Source organism: Engystomops pustulosus, chromosome 8 (assembly GCF_040894005.1).
Source record: "Engystomops pustulosus chromosome 8, aEngPut4.maternal, whole genome shotgun sequence".
Classification (NCBI taxonomy): domain Eukaryota; kingdom Metazoa; phylum Chordata; class Amphibia; order Anura; family Leptodactylidae; genus Engystomops; species Engystomops pustulosus.
The window spans coordinates 92201177-92220253 of NC_092418.1; the positions used below are offsets into that span (position 1 = coordinate 92201177).

A 19077-nucleotide genomic window follows, 5' to 3' on the forward strand; every position below is an offset into this window, starting at 1 on the left:
AGTGAGAACACGATTCTTATTGTTTCTGCGAGTTGCATCTCTGATCGGCGTGGGTCCCATCTACAAACCTTCAGCGATTAGAAAGTTATCCCCTATACTGAGCATTGGGGGATAACTTCCCCTTTAATTCCAGCATCCACTGATCATGGAGGTACATGAGTGTCTGACTACCGCCACTGGTTGCAAGCAAATAAAAAGTACATCACCTATCCTCTCCTGCACATTGAATACTTATCGGAAGTATACCTACCTTGAAAGAACGAGACGAAATTCATCCAAGTTACTAATAGCCCATGATCCTCTAAGAATTTCTTAGCTACGCTTTGGTGCGAGAGAATATTGATAAAATCACTAACTAGTGGCCAGTATGTGTTATTCTTTAATAATGGTTCCCCGCAGTTTACAACCACATGTAAACTGTTCTCTTCATCTGAAAAAACAAAAAGTAAAATCGTTATTATAACCAAAAAAAAAAAAAAAACACTACAATATTCTCAGGCTGCAATCTCATTAGAAATTGTTGATACATTAATATGATCATTTTATAATGCAAATTTTTTTTTTATTTTTTTTACAGAATATATGTATCCTGGACAAACTAATTACTAAAATAGATATAAGCCAACTAGCTACAAATAGGAATCATAAGAAGGACGTGAAACCCAAATGACTGTTTAGTAAAAAAAAAAAAAAAAAAAACAGACACCTGTGACAAGTGTTATAGCTGTTTATTGTAGCCTAGGACTTAAGTACAGCAAATTACCAAAATCCAGAGGTCCGTTTGTAACTAGGGGTCGTATGTAAGTCAGGTGTTCTTCAGTAGGGGACCGTCTGTATAGTCTACAGTCTATAGTCTGTTACAGTACATAACAGCAGGTTAGCCACGAGGAAGTTCAGAACTACTATCCCTGCTGCTATAACTAGGTTGTACTTCCAGCTTGAAGGGAACTGATGACATCATTAAGTCTTCCTGACAATGTTATCTTATACCACAACCACAGTTTTCAAAACTATTTAAGCACATGGAGGAGATATTCCCAATCACAGAAGAGTTAAAGGACACCTGTCATCAGGTCTGTGTCACTAGTCCTGTCACTACTACCTGTTGGAGCAGCTGACAAGGATCCCATCCCAGCCTTTATCTAGTTATTTCATACATTAATCATTGTAAAATCATCTATTTTTTATCATGTAAATGAGGCTGGTCACATGGTCAGAGGCAGTGATGTCACCCCTGTTCCCCCTCCCCTCTCCTCCCCCTGCTCATGTCTGTGTGTAATGTATAGTAAATGCTGCATCCTCCTAATATACAGGTGAGAGACACAGACATCTGCTACACATGAATCTGACATGTTCTCCTATAACATGGCTGCCTGGAGCTGCTGTATCTCTCCTAAACTCACACACATGCACACACAGGCTGCAGGGGGCGTGGCCAGCACCAGGAAGCACATCATTATACAGCCTCACATCATTATACAGGCTGTCAGTCAAGCACTGGGGGTGTGGCTGTGCCTCCCACTCATGAATAGAGTGGACAGCTTGAATATGCTAATGCTTCATTGGACATTTCACAGCTCGTTTGCATACAGCTTTAGGTCCTCATTGCTTAGGTTTACAGGCATGTAGAGGGACAATGAAGGGATAGAGGTAATGCTCTCTAATGGCAGTTTATGAAAATATATTTAGTTTGGGGGGTTATTTTGCATGACGGGTTCTCTTTAAGACCTAAGCGCTTGCTTTCAGGAACTAACAATAAATATTTTGTCTAGTTATTTTACAAGAATGCAGCATTAGCAACTCCCCACTGCATTTTTGAAAACACAATTTGAAGTGCAACCTGTGATCGTGGCCACACGGTAAAGTCGTTTCCGTAAGCAGTGCATTTTCCAGAGATCTGACAAAAATATAGTACATGATGTAGGTCGCTTGCAACAAATTTCTGCTCATTCCATTGCAAGGGTTAAAAATCATAGGTAAAAGCGACATGCAGCAGATTTAAAGGGAACCTGTCAACAGATTTTACCCCGCTAGAAGCAAAGTCCTTAGGTAAGTAATTAGTCTAAACAGAGCGCAAATAGCGCTACATGAAGAAGCCGAGGACGCAGAAGTAGGGCAGCAGTGCATTGGGACAAGCAGGTGGGAAGAACTGCAGAAACTACTGATGGTTGGAGTAGCCTTTCATCCTGCTGTCCGGAGAGAGGCTACTCCACTCCCCAGTAGTCTCTGCCACAAATTAGCAGATTAGTTAGATAAACTATAATTTAGTGAAGAATTCGAGGATTTGATAAAGATATATAAGGGTTTAGAATGTTGCTACCATGAGATCTGCCTTATAGTTGATTTCTGATGGTAGGTTTCCTTTAAGGGGGGAGCTTTTCATTTTCATATTGGGTTATACAAACTGCACCCTACTTTTGAAAACTGACTGGGTGATTGTGTAAATTGCTACGGGTTAAAATGCTCCACTTTGTAATGTATATGGTTGAGTAAATGGTTATATAATACAGTAACACATGATGGTTGCACCAAATGAGAAATGCTTTACCTTGTAATTCACTTTTAATAAGGCAACTTTCCATCATGTAGAGCAGCACGGTGACCATAATGTCCAGAAGCTGACATTCTTCAGTCACCTGACGGGCCAGCTCCTCGTTGCTGAAGAGCTGGACACTGATGTGCACAATTCGGTTTGACATCGTATCTGACTCATGACTTTTCTTCAAGGTTTTCATTATGAAAGCGTAATGCTGAACAAAGGTTTTCGTAAATGCAATCTGCAACAAACAAATTTTGTAGAATACAAAATGTGGTTACTTCAAGTAGATGAAGAGTACAGAAGTAACATCCAATACAAGAGCAGCAGCTCAATGGTGACCTTTGGCTAGGTAGAGGGACTGTAAGAGTAGGCAGTTTTGGAAATGCAAATTTCAGCATTTCATTTCAGTGCCCACTGTAAAGGGAGTAAAATACCAACAGACCTTAGAAGACTGATAGACTGATCTTCATGAGAAAAATAAAAATATTTAATGATCAAAACCTGCAGGTGCAAGCAGCTCAAAAGGGAAAGCTTCCCACTTTTGTCAAATATTGTGACAGATATTTACTTACTTTTCTTAAAATATAGTCGGTCAACAGCCTCCACAATTTTCAGTCCTACCTTTGACTTGGATGTAGAAAGTGGTCAGTTCTGCATGAACTGCAATCATTTGGATCAAGAGACTTCTGTTCATATGATGGACATATGTCTTACCATAATAACCATGTAGGTGTGGTTTCCAAAGTTGGAAATTAGACCTATCAGTATTTACGATATATCCTGTGCATATGATGTAAATAGTTGAGCTCAGAAGTCCCGCTTTAAAAAAAAGGGTTCACTTAGTGCAAACGTTAATGGCATTTTGCTAGCTCACCAATGCCTTGGGCTATAACACTGTAACCCCTAATTGCCAAAGCAAAGAGACTACACTGCTAGAAAAGCGGCATAAACTTTCCTAAGTGAACATAGAATGACGACCTATGCCACTAAAAAAGGTGAATGAACGCGAGTTACCTTGTACTCTTGGTCTGGTAGCATATTCAGTAGGAAGGTGACCATTTTCTGCGGAAACTCATACTTCACTGTCCAAAAGAGTAATTCCTCTAAAAAACATTTATGCTTCAAAACATCCATGATAGACGGATCTGTAGGAAGAGTGAACAGAATTATACGGACAATCAAGTCATAGAATATTAATGGAATATCGAAATCAATATGGCTTAGGGTGAAGACACACATGGCGTTTTTTTTTTTAGAGGGTAGTCTAAGGGTGAAGACACACATGGCGTTTTTGGGCCGTTTTTACTAAGTGCGTTTTCAGATCGTTAAAAACGCATCCGTTTTTTAAAAACGCATGCGTTTTTTTGAAAACGCATGCGTTTCTGTCCGGTTTTCATTGCGCAATTTCGGAAAAATCGACAAAAACGCATGCGTTTTCAAATACTGGATGCGTTTTTTAACGATCTGAAAACGCACTTAGTAAAAACGGCCCAAAAACGCCATGTGTGTCTTCACCCTTAGACTACCGGCAAACTGAGGATAAATGTGTACAGCTTCTCACAACTGCAAAATGCTAAATTTCCCTAATAAGCCCATATTGAAGCCAACAGTTCCAGGGACAACTCTCATTATGCAGCACACATATCTTGATACTGCTGTAGCTACACTGATGCAGGATCATATCTTGGTTAATCCCTGTGTTGAGTGGCATTGCTGATAAAACAGATAACATTATGATAATGAAGCTGTCTCACCTGCTAGGACAAACTCTGAAGGAGCCTTAGATGTGAGTTTTTCTCTGCAGGAGAGGATGATGCAATCACTTGTCTCCCTGCCAGACACAATCAATTGCTGCACCATCCCCCAACTGCTGTGTAAGAATGATCCAGCTCAGGTTGATTAGTCATGTCTTGACCAACCTCCTGTGTGTAATGTGTTTATGTAGGCAGCCAGCCTGACCCAGCTTTCCCAAGGTCCTAAATGTTATAATTGTTTTTTCAGCAAAACCCCCTCCGCTCAGGGATTAGCCAAGATATGATCCTGCATCGGTGTAGCTACAGCATTCTGAAGGTATGTTTGCTTCACAATGAAACAATTCAAATGTTAGGTTACCTTTAACCTTACAACCCCAAAAGGGTTTTCTTTTTAAAGCATGTGAAGCCAGAAAGAGAGTGAGAAAGCCTGACGCCTTGCAGGTCGCAGTTTGGGATGTTCCAAGCTGTGCAACACAAGACACTTGACATTTCAGATGTTTGTTTTCAGTGTCAGTTCTAGTACAGAGTCAGCAGGGTCATGTGAAAGCATACATACCTTTGGCACTAGTGCTGAGTTTTACTCTTTTACGTTTCCCTACAGATGATCTGTCATCCTGGTCCTCCTGGAAGATGAATATAACTTTAGACGGAGCAGAGTGTACAATAATCATCAGCAATTTTCACATGTAGATTACCTAATGTTACCCTCCTAGGACACTTGTAGAGATTATGTACAAAAAAAAATAACCACAGGCTGGGTTCACACATCGAGTTTGTTTTGGATTCTCCTTCCCAATTGTAAGCATCGCTGTGAAAACGAATCTGTGATTCAACCAAGCCCATACATTCATTACAAAACACAAGACAAACGCTGTGTGTGAACCGCGCCTCATTACCTACAGGGCGGATATTGGAAGACTTCTATACACTTTTTCCACCAGATCGAAGCAAAGGTACAGAGTGAACTCAAACAGAAATATCATATATTTATATTCACCAACCTCATCAGAAGATTCCGACTGTGCTGACGCTGCAGTTGCTCCTGCAGTTTCTAAGAAAGCAAAAAAAAAAAAAAAAAATGTAAAAAATTCTGCGTAGAATATTTGTAAGAATTCTGAAATCACTTTTTCAATGAGGTTTCTGCAATATATCGTACAGGTGAGAACTCCCTGACAGATGTAGCAATGTATTACAATAAAGTTGACACCTTCACTTGGCAAGTTCTGTTCCCCCTTCAGTCATGAAATAGCAGAAAAATTAATTCAGCATCCTGCATTTTTTTTTCCGCTATTGGTAACAGAACGAGGTATGATCTAAGCCTTTGGGGCCCATTTCACACCAATCAGGTGTTTTTTTTTTGCATTGGATATTTAGAACCAACACCAGGATTGGCCGACCACAAAGAACATGTGCAAATCTTTCCATTACATACGGTATTGTCTCGACACCTTGTATTGGATCACAATAACAAATGCAAAAAAAAAAAAACCTAATGAAATAACAAAGATGTGAACTAGCCCTTACCATCTTTAACTTTACCTTTGGTGGTTTTCAGATCGCCTTCAGAAAGTTACACACACACAGAACATACAATAGTCTGCATTCAAAAAGTTATTCCTCAAACCTTGCACTGGCATTGCACTTGTGCCCTGCTCTTGGATCGCGCTTGAAGGTTTTTCTTCTGGAAATGCCAGGCCAGATCCCTTTAGGGCCGTTAGGTACTTCTCATGACTCTCCGTACATGTATTCTCAGCAGAACCTAGAATAAAAAATATACAAACTTGCCCAATAAGATATACACTATCATTTATACATGTGGAGTTATAGGTAATCAAGACTTATTACTATCTATATATACGGTCCACACATTGGACCTGGTTGTATCGGCTGCACGAGTATCACCATCTTATACATAAACGTATGCACACTGAGGGCACATTCACAAGTTGCTTGTTAAACAGCGTTAGTTGGCAATCAAACATTTAGGTCTTAATGCATTTGCGTTCGGTAGGAACTCCGCTCCAAACGCAATTCAAAACGCCGTGCGTGGAGCTGCCGAAATGTAGTCCACTTTCACTTAAAGGACAGAGCTGGATTGTGCAGAAAGATGAGGAGTCTCTGCCAGCCTCCTACACACAGGACATTTGCCAGATTGCTGTTATAATGCAAATCAAAGTGCCAGCAATCTGTCTTCACCACACATGGAGCCCACAGAGACGTGATTCATAATGATGTAAATCATCTCTGAAAAGAATATTAAACCATAATTACACATGATGGGGTAAGCACAGGGCACAATAACAAACTACTCATCCTGGGGGGGTGGATCTCATAGTAAGGGTTTTACAAGAAGTCATTGCAGGTAAAAAAATATCGGAACAAGGAGTTCTCTCAAATTAGCTGCAATTATGTCACTGATCATTAAAGCAGCAGCAAAAGCTAAAACAGAGGTAGCCGGAAATATGGGTACAGCAATACAGACGCCTGGTTGGAAAATCCTTTGAAGCGCATTTCAAGCGCGTTGGGAGGAACTCCTCCCCAAACGCTATGGGTTTACAGTGAAATGCTTGTGTAAGGGATGTAGCAATACATTGGGGCAGATTTATCAAGCTGTCTGAAAGTCAGAATACTTCTAGTTGTCCATTACAACAAATCACAGCTCCCCTTTAAAATATTCATAAGCACTGATCAAATGAAAGCTGAGCTGTGATTGGTTGTCCTAGGCAACTAGAAATATTCTGACTTTCAGACAGCTTGATAAATCTGACCCATTGTGTTTAAGCGCCAAATGTGTGATTACCTCCCCAATGTAAGCATTTAAGTCTAAAAGCACATGTGCCTAGGCCGGAGTTACTCTGTGTGTTCACAAAAACGTAATCCAACCGCATCATGTGAATGCGTCCTGAACTGTATGAATCTTGGAGTAAATAGAAGCGGAGTTTCAGTAACTTGGTAGACATAGACCGTGCTTCTGAATCGCTCCAGTCTATAGCTGTGGTGCAGAGGGATCTGATAAACAGGGGTGTCTGATCCCAAACAATCAGAACAACTGAGTTTAGACTACATGAAGATTTTACTATGGAAGCATAACAAGTGCATTTGGGGACAAAAATGGTTATGGCAAATGTCAGAGTTAGTTTTTTATTGTCTTTCACTCAACCCGAATACTTGCTCAGAGCGAGAGCAGTGATCTAAACAATGACAAGCACTAACAGGTTAAGTGCAGTGATATAAACCTCTGGGAGCGGAGTCCTGGATCAGATAAACATGATACCGCTGTAACGCAGACACCCACAGGAATAGTAGAGATGAGAGTCTTACGGAGGAGTATTTATAAAGCCACTATTCTCACGCTGTCATCATTAGCAGCCTGTGGATGTAATCTACATTGTCACTCAGGTAATACACAAGGCACAACAAGGATTACGCTCCTCTACTTTGGTTAATATTTACAGAAGTTTTTGTTACCCTTGCTTTCTTCAATTTTTATCAAACTGTACAACACCCGCGGGATTTTCTGCTTCAAAAGCAAAACGGAAAAAAAAGAAGCAAATAGAAAACTCAAAAAAAAAAAAAAAACTTTTTTCACCCGCAAGTCCACTAGATACTGTGGCTATAACTTTTGTAACTATGGAGGCCATGCCATTTATGGACAGGTCAATCAGCGACCTCAGCAATGACCTTCACATATAACTGCTGAGGTCAGCCGACCCCTATACCATTAGGGCTCAGAGAATGACGGTCAGCGCTGAAGGTACAATTTTTAAAAACCCCAGCTATCACAATAAGGGGCGTTATCCAGTCCCCTGTTAATGGAAAATGAGTTTGCACGCATAACAAACACTCCATCCAAATCTGGATCAAAATGTCTACATTTGTAAAATTGCACTTCACATATTTTACCAAAATTTTTACAATAAATACACAATCAAGTATTAAAAGGGAGCGACTGCCAATATAACAATAGCACAATATAACAAACTGTGGTGATCTGGTTAGAGCTTACCGGGATTCTAGGTGTAAAAAGAGACGGCATGCACAGCTGACAAGGGGTTAACATCCAGGTAGGTGATGCTGACCCCCACCAACTGCAGATAGCTCCCGCCCTGTGCAGAGTAGTACCCAGGTCTTAACCCTATTTAAAGCTGCTGTAAAACCCAAGTGCATCTCTGAAGGCGCATCCCGACACATTTTCATCAGAGGATATGGAGGCTGTAAGGGCAGATCCACATTGTGGGCTACTAACTACAAAGGCTGGGGCAATGGTACCCGAGCAGCTACACGAGCAACCAGTAGATTGAAACCTTACATTAGGCATCTACAGGGAGCTTTGTCTCTTATCTCTGTGAATGCCTTCTTTATCTCTCTTACAAGAGTTTGTTTATACATACCATTATTTGTGTCCGTGTGTCAGCTCACTATAATTTTCACTTTTAATATTTCTAATAAACATTAAGCTTTGACAGTCACCCCTTTGATAGTTGCCTTTAAATGTTCGGTTACATCTCTCATTCCTTGTGAATAGTTTGTGGTACCTTATCATCGGCTTTTTGTTTGCAATTGTAAAGACGCTAATGTCCTATTCACAGGATACAAGTACCTGTTAGTTGGGAATCACAGTGATGTTATAGTGCACTAGTAGGATAAACTGAGCTAGCACCTATAAGTGGTTGTCACAGCCAGACAACATCTTATCCAATTGAGAACTTAGTGCAGATCAGCTGATCCCAAAACCTGAATATGAACAGAGCAGAGAACCTATGAGAGTTAGGCGACATAAACCATGTGAAGTCTGCAGTGTAATATATTAGCATTGGGTGGGGAGCCAGGTGGACCCCATATTAGCTGATCAGCCGGCCACAATCAGCTTGACCAACATGTATCTATTGTGAATGTACACTTTAGCTGCCTCCTGCAGTATTGTTATAGTGGGTGCTTTGCAGTTTCCCTGCGTTTTGTACTAAAAGAGTTCAGAATAGTGAGGAGCATAAACCAACCACTCACACACTAAGAACATGCCCAGTTATGCTGTACACCTCATCTAGATTTCAGTGCCAAAACGTACCACAGCTAAGGTCTTTATAATATTGCTGATTGGTGAGAACTTGGGTGAGGACTGTCCGCATTGCTCCCCCCATCTTGGTTAGGTCCTCTAGGAAAGAGATCTGTGGTTCTAAAGCTTGAAGAGTCTTCTGGATATCCTTCTCAGATGAGGAATCTATGGAAAAAAAATATATATATACACATTTTCATATTAAAATGTACGAACCACAAAAACATAGTCCAGTACTGTCAGAATTGATACAGCCGAGCCTTGTATGCATTGCCCTTGCACCCCAACAGTCACCCACTGCACAGCAGCAAATGGGGTAAAACACTAAGGGAGGTGGAACACATGACGTTTAATTGAAAAACAGACAAAAAAAAAGGGATGCGTTTTCAAAACAGCCTAAAACCAGGTTCAAAACGTCACGCGTTCCGTCACCCTAAGGCCGTGCTCAAACGCAAACTTTAATTAGGACAAGCTGCACCCCTCTGCGTTAACTACATTTAGAAATGCATGAACAGGGCTTTAGTGTCTGACACCTATAGCCACAATACAGGCGGTTCCCCGACTTAAGAACAGCTGACTTACATACGACCCCTAGTTCAAAACGGACCTCTGGATTTTGGTAATTTACTGTACTTAGTCCCAGGCTACAATGATCAGTAACAGTTATCGAAGGTGTCTGCAATGAAGCTTTATTATTAATCTTGGTTCTTATAACAACCCAAAAAGTTTAAAAATCCAATTATCACAGAGACCAAAAACATTTTGGCTGGGGCTAGAATTATAAATTATACAGTTCCGACTTACATACAAATGCGACTTAAAGGGTGTTATAACTTACCTTGCACATTGACAGAATCCTGTGTGTAGTCCCAAGGGTTGGGCTTTGGTTTGGATGCATTTCAAAAAACTACATGTGCCTTGTCTGTGTTGCAGACTCCGCAGTTCTCAGTCCCTACTTCCCGTACAGCTCCTCCTACTGATGTCACCAGGCTGTGAGCTCTGTGAAGGAGCAGGAGGGAGGAGCTGTACAGGAGCACAAAAGTGGGGGCTGAGAGCTGAGGAGAGCGCAGCACAGACAAATCACATGTTTTTTGAAACACATCAAAACCAAAGCCCAACCCTTGGGGCTACACAAAGGATTGTGTCAGGGTGCAAGGTTAGTTATAACACACAATATTATTAGAAAAGGCAGAAAAGCAGATGTGCAATACAGCTGTAATTAGCTTCTGTAACCTGTCTTTAGTGAAAATAAGGTCCCTGGTGACAGGTTTCCTTTAAGAACAAACCTGCAGAACCCATCTCTTACGTTACCCAGGGACTGTACGTACATATACATATACATACATATATATATATATATATATATATATATATATATATATATATATATATATATTTATTAGTCCCTGGGTTACATACAAGATAGCATATATATCTGCAGAACCTATAGCCAGCAAATGTTAAAGGACATAAAAACCCTCTGTACATCTCATGTAGAAGTATTCTCAGTATGTAATTAATTTGACAACATTTACGGTAAATGTAACCTAGCAACAAGCTTTCTACAATCAGGGAATTTGTCCATCAGGTATCGTACAGAGAAAATGGCTTGGAAATAGCAGAAAAATGCGCATAGACTGTGACAGACAAGTGCTACAGATGAGTAACCCATTAGGAATATATCAGGCCTTTTCATAACCCAACTAGTTTATGCACTGCAGACAGAAAGGATAATAATGATGGAATATTTCCAAACCTCACTGTCACATACACCAACCATTTGAAAACCAGGGGGTAAGATGCAGGGGGTCCCCGACAGCCGAGCATGCAGCAATTACAGAGACTTAAATACGTTGAATTACAGCAATGTGATGCAGCACAAAATAGGCGATGTCAGACATTCCCCCAATCGTTCATTGAAGAACATGTGTGAACTTGGAGCATAGCGTGGGTAATGGCAGACTTATGCCTGTGATAAACTTATTTACTCCGGTTGTAAAATTTCAGCCGTAGTTACATGTGTATGGCATGATTGGGCAAATGTGTTTTGGAAACCAACTCCGTTGTCTGCGGTTGTGGTCTGGTTGTGTTGTGTGTTGGCAGAAAGATACAATTGCATTATCTCAGACAACTGCATAAGATACATTGCAGCTGATCAATATATAATCTGTACAATGGGTGTTGTGCACATCGATGCTGCATTAACACGTTCTGGTTGAATTGTGTTCCTAAACATAATCCAACCGAAAGCAGAAGCCAAGAGCTTGGCCGTGTAAACAATGCAAAATACATGGTGCTCGTTACAGATTCCATGCATTTCACTTGAAACACAATCCAACTGGAAAGTGTGTATGCAGCCGAATGCTCTCTTCACAGGATAAAGTATCTGGACATGGATAAAATGGAAACCATAACATGGATGTGTGTATAATCCTATAGAAGTTAATGTGTCCATGTCCTATCCTTGGATAACACACAAACAAAAACCTCATGTGTGTATGTAGCCTTAAACAAGCCACATTTCCTTGTTGCCATACAATCGTATCTACAATCTATTCTTCGCAGACTTGTTACAGAGCTCCATAAAAAGTCCATATGGAGTACGATACTTGCAGTGCAACAAGTCAAAGAGAGGGTCACACAACAAGTAGCCCTGCAAAAATATTCTCCTCCAAATGTTTCCTCTGAAAGGAACAAATTTAACAAACATTTTGCCAATTCTCAGAAAAGTATGAATGAGCATGGGGCTGAGTGGTTGCCCAACATTTGTCCTCTTGTGTGAGCGCAGAGCCCAGCAATCTGCAAGCCCTCCTACATACAACATGTCAGCAGAAACACACAGTAGACTATACAGCTCGCCCAACTCAGCCACTTCCAATATAATCTTATGCTCTCGAAATCATGGGATTTTTTTTCCCCGATATACTTTTCTTGCCCAAATCAAGTGACTTTTCTGTACATTTATCATCATACTGTATGTGGGGACTACCTTTAGTATAATAGCATTTTAATGGCCATACGTAGTCTACAACTGACTGCAGGACAATATCAGATTTATCAGAAGACTATTGCTTGGCATGTTTGCACAGTCAATGATCTAGAACAAATGCTCATTCGGGTTGTCAGCCAAGAAAAATGACATTTTCTCCCCACATCTCAGGTATACATTACAGATAATCTACTTATCAAAATTGTGCATGATAAACCAGGGGCACTTACTAACAGATCCAGGCACCGCGACTATGGTATTTGTTATCCATGGCCTCCTGCCATCTAAAATCAACAGGGGGGAAGGGGGCGTTACCAGAGCCCCTCCATGCTATAACTTCACAGGCAGTTACACTGTCTAACACTCATCCTCCTTCCTCATAGCTTTCCCCTCCCTCTGCCTGATATAATCTCATTGCAGTGGAGGAAGTTTCAGCACACAGTGGTTGGGGACATGCTTCCTTAACAGTGACACAGCCATGGAGGGGCTTTGGAAACACTCTCCAGAGACTGTCAGGCTCATCAGTAGGATTTTAAAAGGAAGCCATTGATAGCAAATAAAGATTACTACAGTCACCATGACTGGATCTATGAATAAGTGTCCAAGATTTATTATGCTTATGATAAATTTCCTTTAATAGCAGGCTTATAGAGCCGTATAGTTGGCTATATTACAGATTGTCAGAAAGCCAACAGATAGCACGATGGGGATAAAGGCAATATGGTGACCACCCAGTGAAGGGTCTTGCACTGCTAAAATTTCTCATTTTCCTATAATTAAACTGGAAAACAAACAATGCAAATCAAACCAGACTTCAATCTTCAGTCTGGAATTCGTTTATTAAAGAAACCATGTACAGGCGGTCCCCTACTTAAGGATACACCGACTTACAGACAACCCCTGGTTAAAGACAGACCCCCTCTGCCCACTGTGAAGCTCTCTGGATGCTTTAATTTAGTCCCAGGCTGTAAGGTGTCTGTAATGAAGCTTTATTGATAATCATTGGTCTCATTACAGCAAAAAAAATTTGAAACTCCGCTGGGAAAAAAAAAAAAAAAAAAAAATATATATATATATTTTTCCATACTTGCATACAAATTCAACTTAAATGACACCCGTCATCAGGTCTCTGTCACTATTCACTACCTGTTGGAGCAGCTCACAAGGATCCCATCCCAGACTTTATCTAGTCAATTCATACATTAATCATTATAAAATAAAATGTCTTTATTATGTAAATGAGGCTGGTCACATGGTCAGAGGCAGTGATGTCACCCTTGTTCCCCCTCCTCTCCTTCCCCTGCCCAGGTCTATGTTTAATGTATAGTAAAGCATTGCTAGTGTCTGTGCTTTATCTGCTGACATGCTGCATGCTCCCATACACATGTAAGAGACTCCGACATCAGCTACACAAGTACCTGACATCATCTGCTATAACATGGCTGCAGCCTGGAGCTGTTGCATCTCTCCTATACACACACAGGCTGCAGGGGGCACCAGTACCAGGAAGCACATGGAGGAGCCATTACACCATTATACAGGCTGTCAGTTTTGTGTATAGGAGTCTCTCATACACACAGGCTGCAGGGGGCGCCAGCACTAGGATGCACATGGAGGAGCCATTACACCATTATACAGGCTGTCAGTCAAGCACTGGGGGTGTGGCTGTGCCTCCCACTCATGAATAAGCTGGACAGCTTGAATATGCTAATGCCTCATTGGACATTTCACAGGTCATTTGCATACAGCTTTAGGACCTCATTGCTTAGGTTTACAGGCATGTAGAGGGACAATGAAGGGATAGAGGCAATGCTCTCTAATGGCAGTTTATGAAAATATATGTATTTTAGGCGGTTAATTTGCATGACGGGTTCTCTTTAAGAACAAACTTATGGAACCTATCTTGTTCGTAACGCGGGACTGCCTGTATTGACCATCTATTCTGTTGAAGAGAAGAAGGAGCAATAGCCATCAAGGCTACTACTTTTCCTAAAAAGTTCTTGTGATCAGCAGTAGACAATTCTGTATGTTACGCACCGGGCTCGCTGTATCCATCTCTCAAGAACTGAATAATGTAGAAGATGAAGCGAGGGATAACCAGCTCTGACATCACCAGCAAATCATGGGGCACAGTGGGAACGCAGGAGCTCGACTTTACTCTGTGTCTTTTGCAAAACCTGTAAGAAAACAGAAAAATGTCAGCAACTCTGTACAAAATAAAAGGTAATGACCAAAGATCTATAGTGGAGAACAGGCCAACAGATAAAGTATACTGGAAAGTTGTAAAAACTATTCAGTACACAAACAAAATCAACTGTTTAATGGTGGACGACCCCTTTAACCTCAGTGTTACAAACGCAACAATTATTCAAATCCATCAACAGAATCAACCTTGGGGCTGTGGAGAGAATACAGGCTGCAAAAAAACAGCACAGTGTGAACAGACTCCATCCCTGGTCCCTACTTTTGTGCATTTATCTCCTGATATGTTGACTGCATAAAATAAAATAAAATACAATTAATCCCCCTCTCCCTATAATGTGGCAGTGGCTGAGTGCTCCTGAGGAGTTGGCAGCCGCTCACATGTAATTACAAAGCCTTTCTGCTATTCGCCCGGTAACATCTTGATAGAGAACTCAATGGTTATCAGCGGCTGTGAGCCGCAGTTGTAAACCTGCTATTAAGGGAAGATTGAAAGGTAATCTTTTGCATGGCTTTTTCCACCATTGCTATGACAACAAAAGGTCTTTTCCCGATGTGGAATATGAAAATCATTTGCTTTACACCGGGTATTGTAGACAAACAGCTGAGAGCGTCTCTCCTGGCAGCTACTGTGTCTCATATCTAGAGACTGGTGCGAATTGCACCGACTATCACAATAATGTCTATAAGAAGCCAACAATACAGCTATGTTTTATCATAACTTATTATAATTGTCACGGCGAGGCCGCCGCCGCCTCGTCACGTGACGTGGGGTGCAACTGTACAGGTTAATTTAGCCTACTCAAACTTGCGCTCACCTTTCACTCAGGACACAAATTGAGCATAAATAACACCTCATACAGATCCAGCACCAGAACCGCTGCCACCACTTATTGCATTTATACTGGGACCAATAAGTATCCCACTCTACAACAACTCTTGCTTCTCAGGCAGTCACCTTGTCACACCACTAGACATGCACACTCAGCTCTCTAGCAGTCACACAGCTAACCACACTTCACAAGGCTATGAGTTCGCAGAGCATACAGGGACCAAAATTAAAGGAAACCTACCACTTGTAGTGGCAGGTTTCTGATGGAAATACTGGGCACCAGCTCAGGCTGAGCTGGTGCCGGAGCTTATTTTCGTTAGTGTTTTAAACCGCGGTACCGCGGTTTAAAACACTTTTTAACCTTTATAGCCGGCGCAGGCAGGTACGCGCTCGGCGCTTACCATGCGCGCGGCTCTTATTCACTTCCTATGTAGCCGCGCGCACGGTAAGCGCCGAGCGCGTACCTGCCTGCACCGGCTATAAAGTTTAAAAAGTGTTTTAAACCGCGATACCGGGGGCGGAGCGGAGACCCGACGCGACCCGAAGATGAGACGCGGGGAAGGTGAGGGGGAGGTGGAGGAGGGCAGCGGACCATACTTACATAGGTCCCCGCTACCGGAGACAGCAGATCTCCAGCGGGAACTGCAGACCGACGCGGCAGAAGTTGTTCGTGCCGCGTGGTCTGCAGTTCCCGCTGGAGATCTGCTGTCTCCGGTAGCGGGGACCTATGTAAGTAGGGTCCGCTGCCCTCATATAGGGCGCACCGGACTATAAGGCGCACTTTGGATTTCCAAGGAAATCCAAGGCTTTTATGTGCGCCTTATAGTCCGGAAAATACGGTAATTACATTATTATTAAAAACAAAAGAATTACAAAGGACACACAACACGGCAAAACAGTTATAAAATAAAAAGGCAGAAAAATAACAGAAACTTACAACTTAAAGTAAATCCTGATCCCTGGAGGAGGGAGAAATAAGGAACACACTCAGCTTGTCAAGCAGCCCCCAAAATGTGAACACCAATTCTTGGATTTCATATTGTTTTATAACTTCTCAGTTTGGTTCAGGTTTCAGAACCTCCCATTCATTAATTAGTCCAGAGGGTCATTCAGGATTGGGCAAAGTTTTAATGAGGGGGGAGAGTCCAGGAATATTTAAACAGTTCTTTGTTTCCAAATTCCTAGATGCAGGGGTGGGGGTAGGTGTAGAGGAGAGGTGACCAAATGGCTTTTGAGGTCACCAGAGAAAATTCTGCAGGTCAGAGTTTATCAGGTTGTAAGGATCTCCAGGATGTTGTAAAAGAGGCCTGGACGCTTCAATGGATGCCATATATTTCAACAAAGTTTGTAATAGCCCAATAGTTCAACAAATCTTACACATTCAAGAATAATATTTCCTTGACAATTATTTTTATATTTATTTTGTAATACTTATATTTCATGATTATTGTTGTTGTTAAAATTCCAGGCAAATAGATTTCAGTAAATATATATCTCCAAATTGCCAAGCGTCCCCACAGCCCTAGTCAAAGTGTGTCTCTTATTGCTAACACCCAGAAGTCAGATTTCTAGGCAGAAAAAAAATTGTATAAAATAATAATTCCATAGCGCACACAGATTACGAAGCACTACACAGAGTTTGCCAAATCAGTCCCTGTCCCCATGGGGTTCACAATCTAATCAACCAACCAGTATGTTTTGGAGTGCGGGAGGAAACCCATGCAAACATGGAGAGAACTCTTTGCAGAGGTTGACCTGGGAATTGAACCCAGGTCCGCAGCGTTGCAAGGCTGTAATGTTAACCACTGAACCACCGTGCCGCCCTAATAATCAACACAAAGCTAGAGACACTTCAGGATTGCGCCTGCACAGGGAATATGAGGATTTACTATTCATTAAAGGTTTTTCAATGTATCCCATTCACATCCAGATTACCAAAATGGTGCAGGAGCATAATATCATAAAGAAGGCAAGAACCTTTACTTCTCCATACTTCTCCTATAGTCCCTGTGATGACTTCACAAGAAAAAGGGGCATCATACGATAAACAGGTAGTTTACCTTCGTCTGTGAGGCCACAAGCAGTTTTACTAACTATCCCTTTAAATTATGCTCCTGCGGCCACTTCTGAACAAACTCCTGTGCATTCAGACTCAAGGAAAATCTAACATTAATATGAAGTACGGATAAACCAGGGACACTTACTCATAGATCCAGGTACTGTGACTGTGGGAATGTTCTAATAATTGTTATCCATGGTTTGCTTCCTTCTAAAATCCACTTTTATAACTATGCGAATGAGCTAGAAAGGTTAAGGGAGTGTTATTAGAGCCCCTCTGTGGTGCAGATTCACAGGCCGTTACACTGTGCAGGAGCACTTACCCCTCCCACTGTGTGCTCACTGCTGCTAAGATTACAGGAAGTGCAAGGGCAAAGAGGTGAAGCCTCAGAGGGCTTCTGTAACAGGCCCATGGGCCATCAGGATAACTAGCATAATTGTAAGTGTTTATTTTAGAAGGAAGGACGCGGTGTATGACAAATAAGAAGGCTACCACAGACCGCGTGTCTGGATCTATAAGTGTTCATAATTTTCATGTGTGATTTTGATGGTAGATTTCCTTCCTGTGTCACAACATCCTGCCAACAGATTGTAAGCTCCTGTGAGCAGGACACTCACTGAAAGTTTCATCTGACAGCGTTTTGATACGTAATATCTTATTTTGTATATGTCTGCCATGATCTGTAAAGGATGTCTAGGTTGCTCTAAGGTTTCTCCAGCTTATAATGTACTTGCTGGTGACAGGTGGGGGACCTGTGCTGTAATGTATAGGGAATGATGACATGATAAATAGATGTCCCTCCTTTGTGAGATAGGATCAGGCCCGTGTTACATGTCGTTCCACTACACAGAGTGATCGCTATTTATGGTACTTGCCAGAAGAGCTTGTTAACATAAGTGCCAAGTCCTACCGATCCTTAAGATCTATAGAGGGAAAAAAATCATTCCACAATATGCGCATTGAAACGAGACGGGATGGGATGACAGGTCTGGAATTACGAGGTCCAGAAGTCCCAGGGGTACAAGAACATACTAAACAGGGGTGAATTAAGACGGCCATAAGTCCAGAAATCACTTCCTACAGATAATACTTGGGAAATGGAGGAGGTGTCCCTTCTGCCTGTTTTTAAATCTGCTGTTTTAGGACCTTTGAAGTTCCTGAAATGGCTCTTGTATACATGTGTATTGTAAGCAGGAACAGATGTACACGGATTTCATGGGTAAAGTGGCTTTGAGTGTCCATGGGCCTCCTAGAAAACTTGGGCCCTGGGCCCCCGCCCAAACCTCCTATATTATAATCCACTACTGTACCTGAGTATCCAGGTCAATTTTTGCAGTTCTGTTCTTCTTTAAATTATATCTTTGGAACCGCTTTCTAGATCTTAAAAATTTTCACTTGGTTTATTCCATGACATGTAAGTTTTTGTTAAAACTTCAATAGGTTTATCAATTACATGTTTTTTTCTTAATTTAATAAGCAGACAACTACAAATGTTGGTCAAGTTGTTTAATAAGTACGGTAGTAAAACTGAATCAAGTTTTACCAAAAACTGCCGGCTTCTCCTATTGGTCCTAGGTGACAAGGGGCGTGCAGGGGGTGTGTTGGCCGGCCCCCTTATGAATAACGCCGACTGCAGCTCCCCAGATATG

At 41.5% G+C, this 19077-nt stretch overlaps 1 protein-coding gene across 4 annotated transcripts in view; it reads right to left on the reverse strand.

Moving 5' to 3' along the window:
* The window catches only part of UBR3 (ubiquitin protein ligase E3 component n-recognin 3), an 87652-nt gene that overhangs the window by 63111 nt on the left and 5464 nt on the right, over window positions 1–19077 (reverse strand). For all 4 annotated transcript variants that reach the window (XM_072121765.1, XM_072121768.1, XM_072121767.1 and 1 more), the window contains exons 2-9: window positions 14373–14512; window positions 9359–9511; window positions 5918–6052; window positions 5295–5344; window positions 4850–4916; window positions 3554–3684; window positions 2549–2777; window positions 251–430 (exon numbers count right to left, since the gene is read on the reverse strand). In XM_072121765.1, the coding sequence (XP_071977866.1) occupies window positions 251–430; window positions 2549–2777; window positions 3554–3684; window positions 4850–4916; window positions 5295–5344; window positions 5918–6052; window positions 9359–9511; window positions 14373–14512 (1085 nt within the window). The remainder of the gene's footprint in view (window positions 1–250; window positions 431–2548; window positions 2778–3553; window positions 3685–4849; window positions 4917–5294; window positions 5345–5917; window positions 6053–9358; window positions 9512–14372; window positions 14513–19077) is intronic.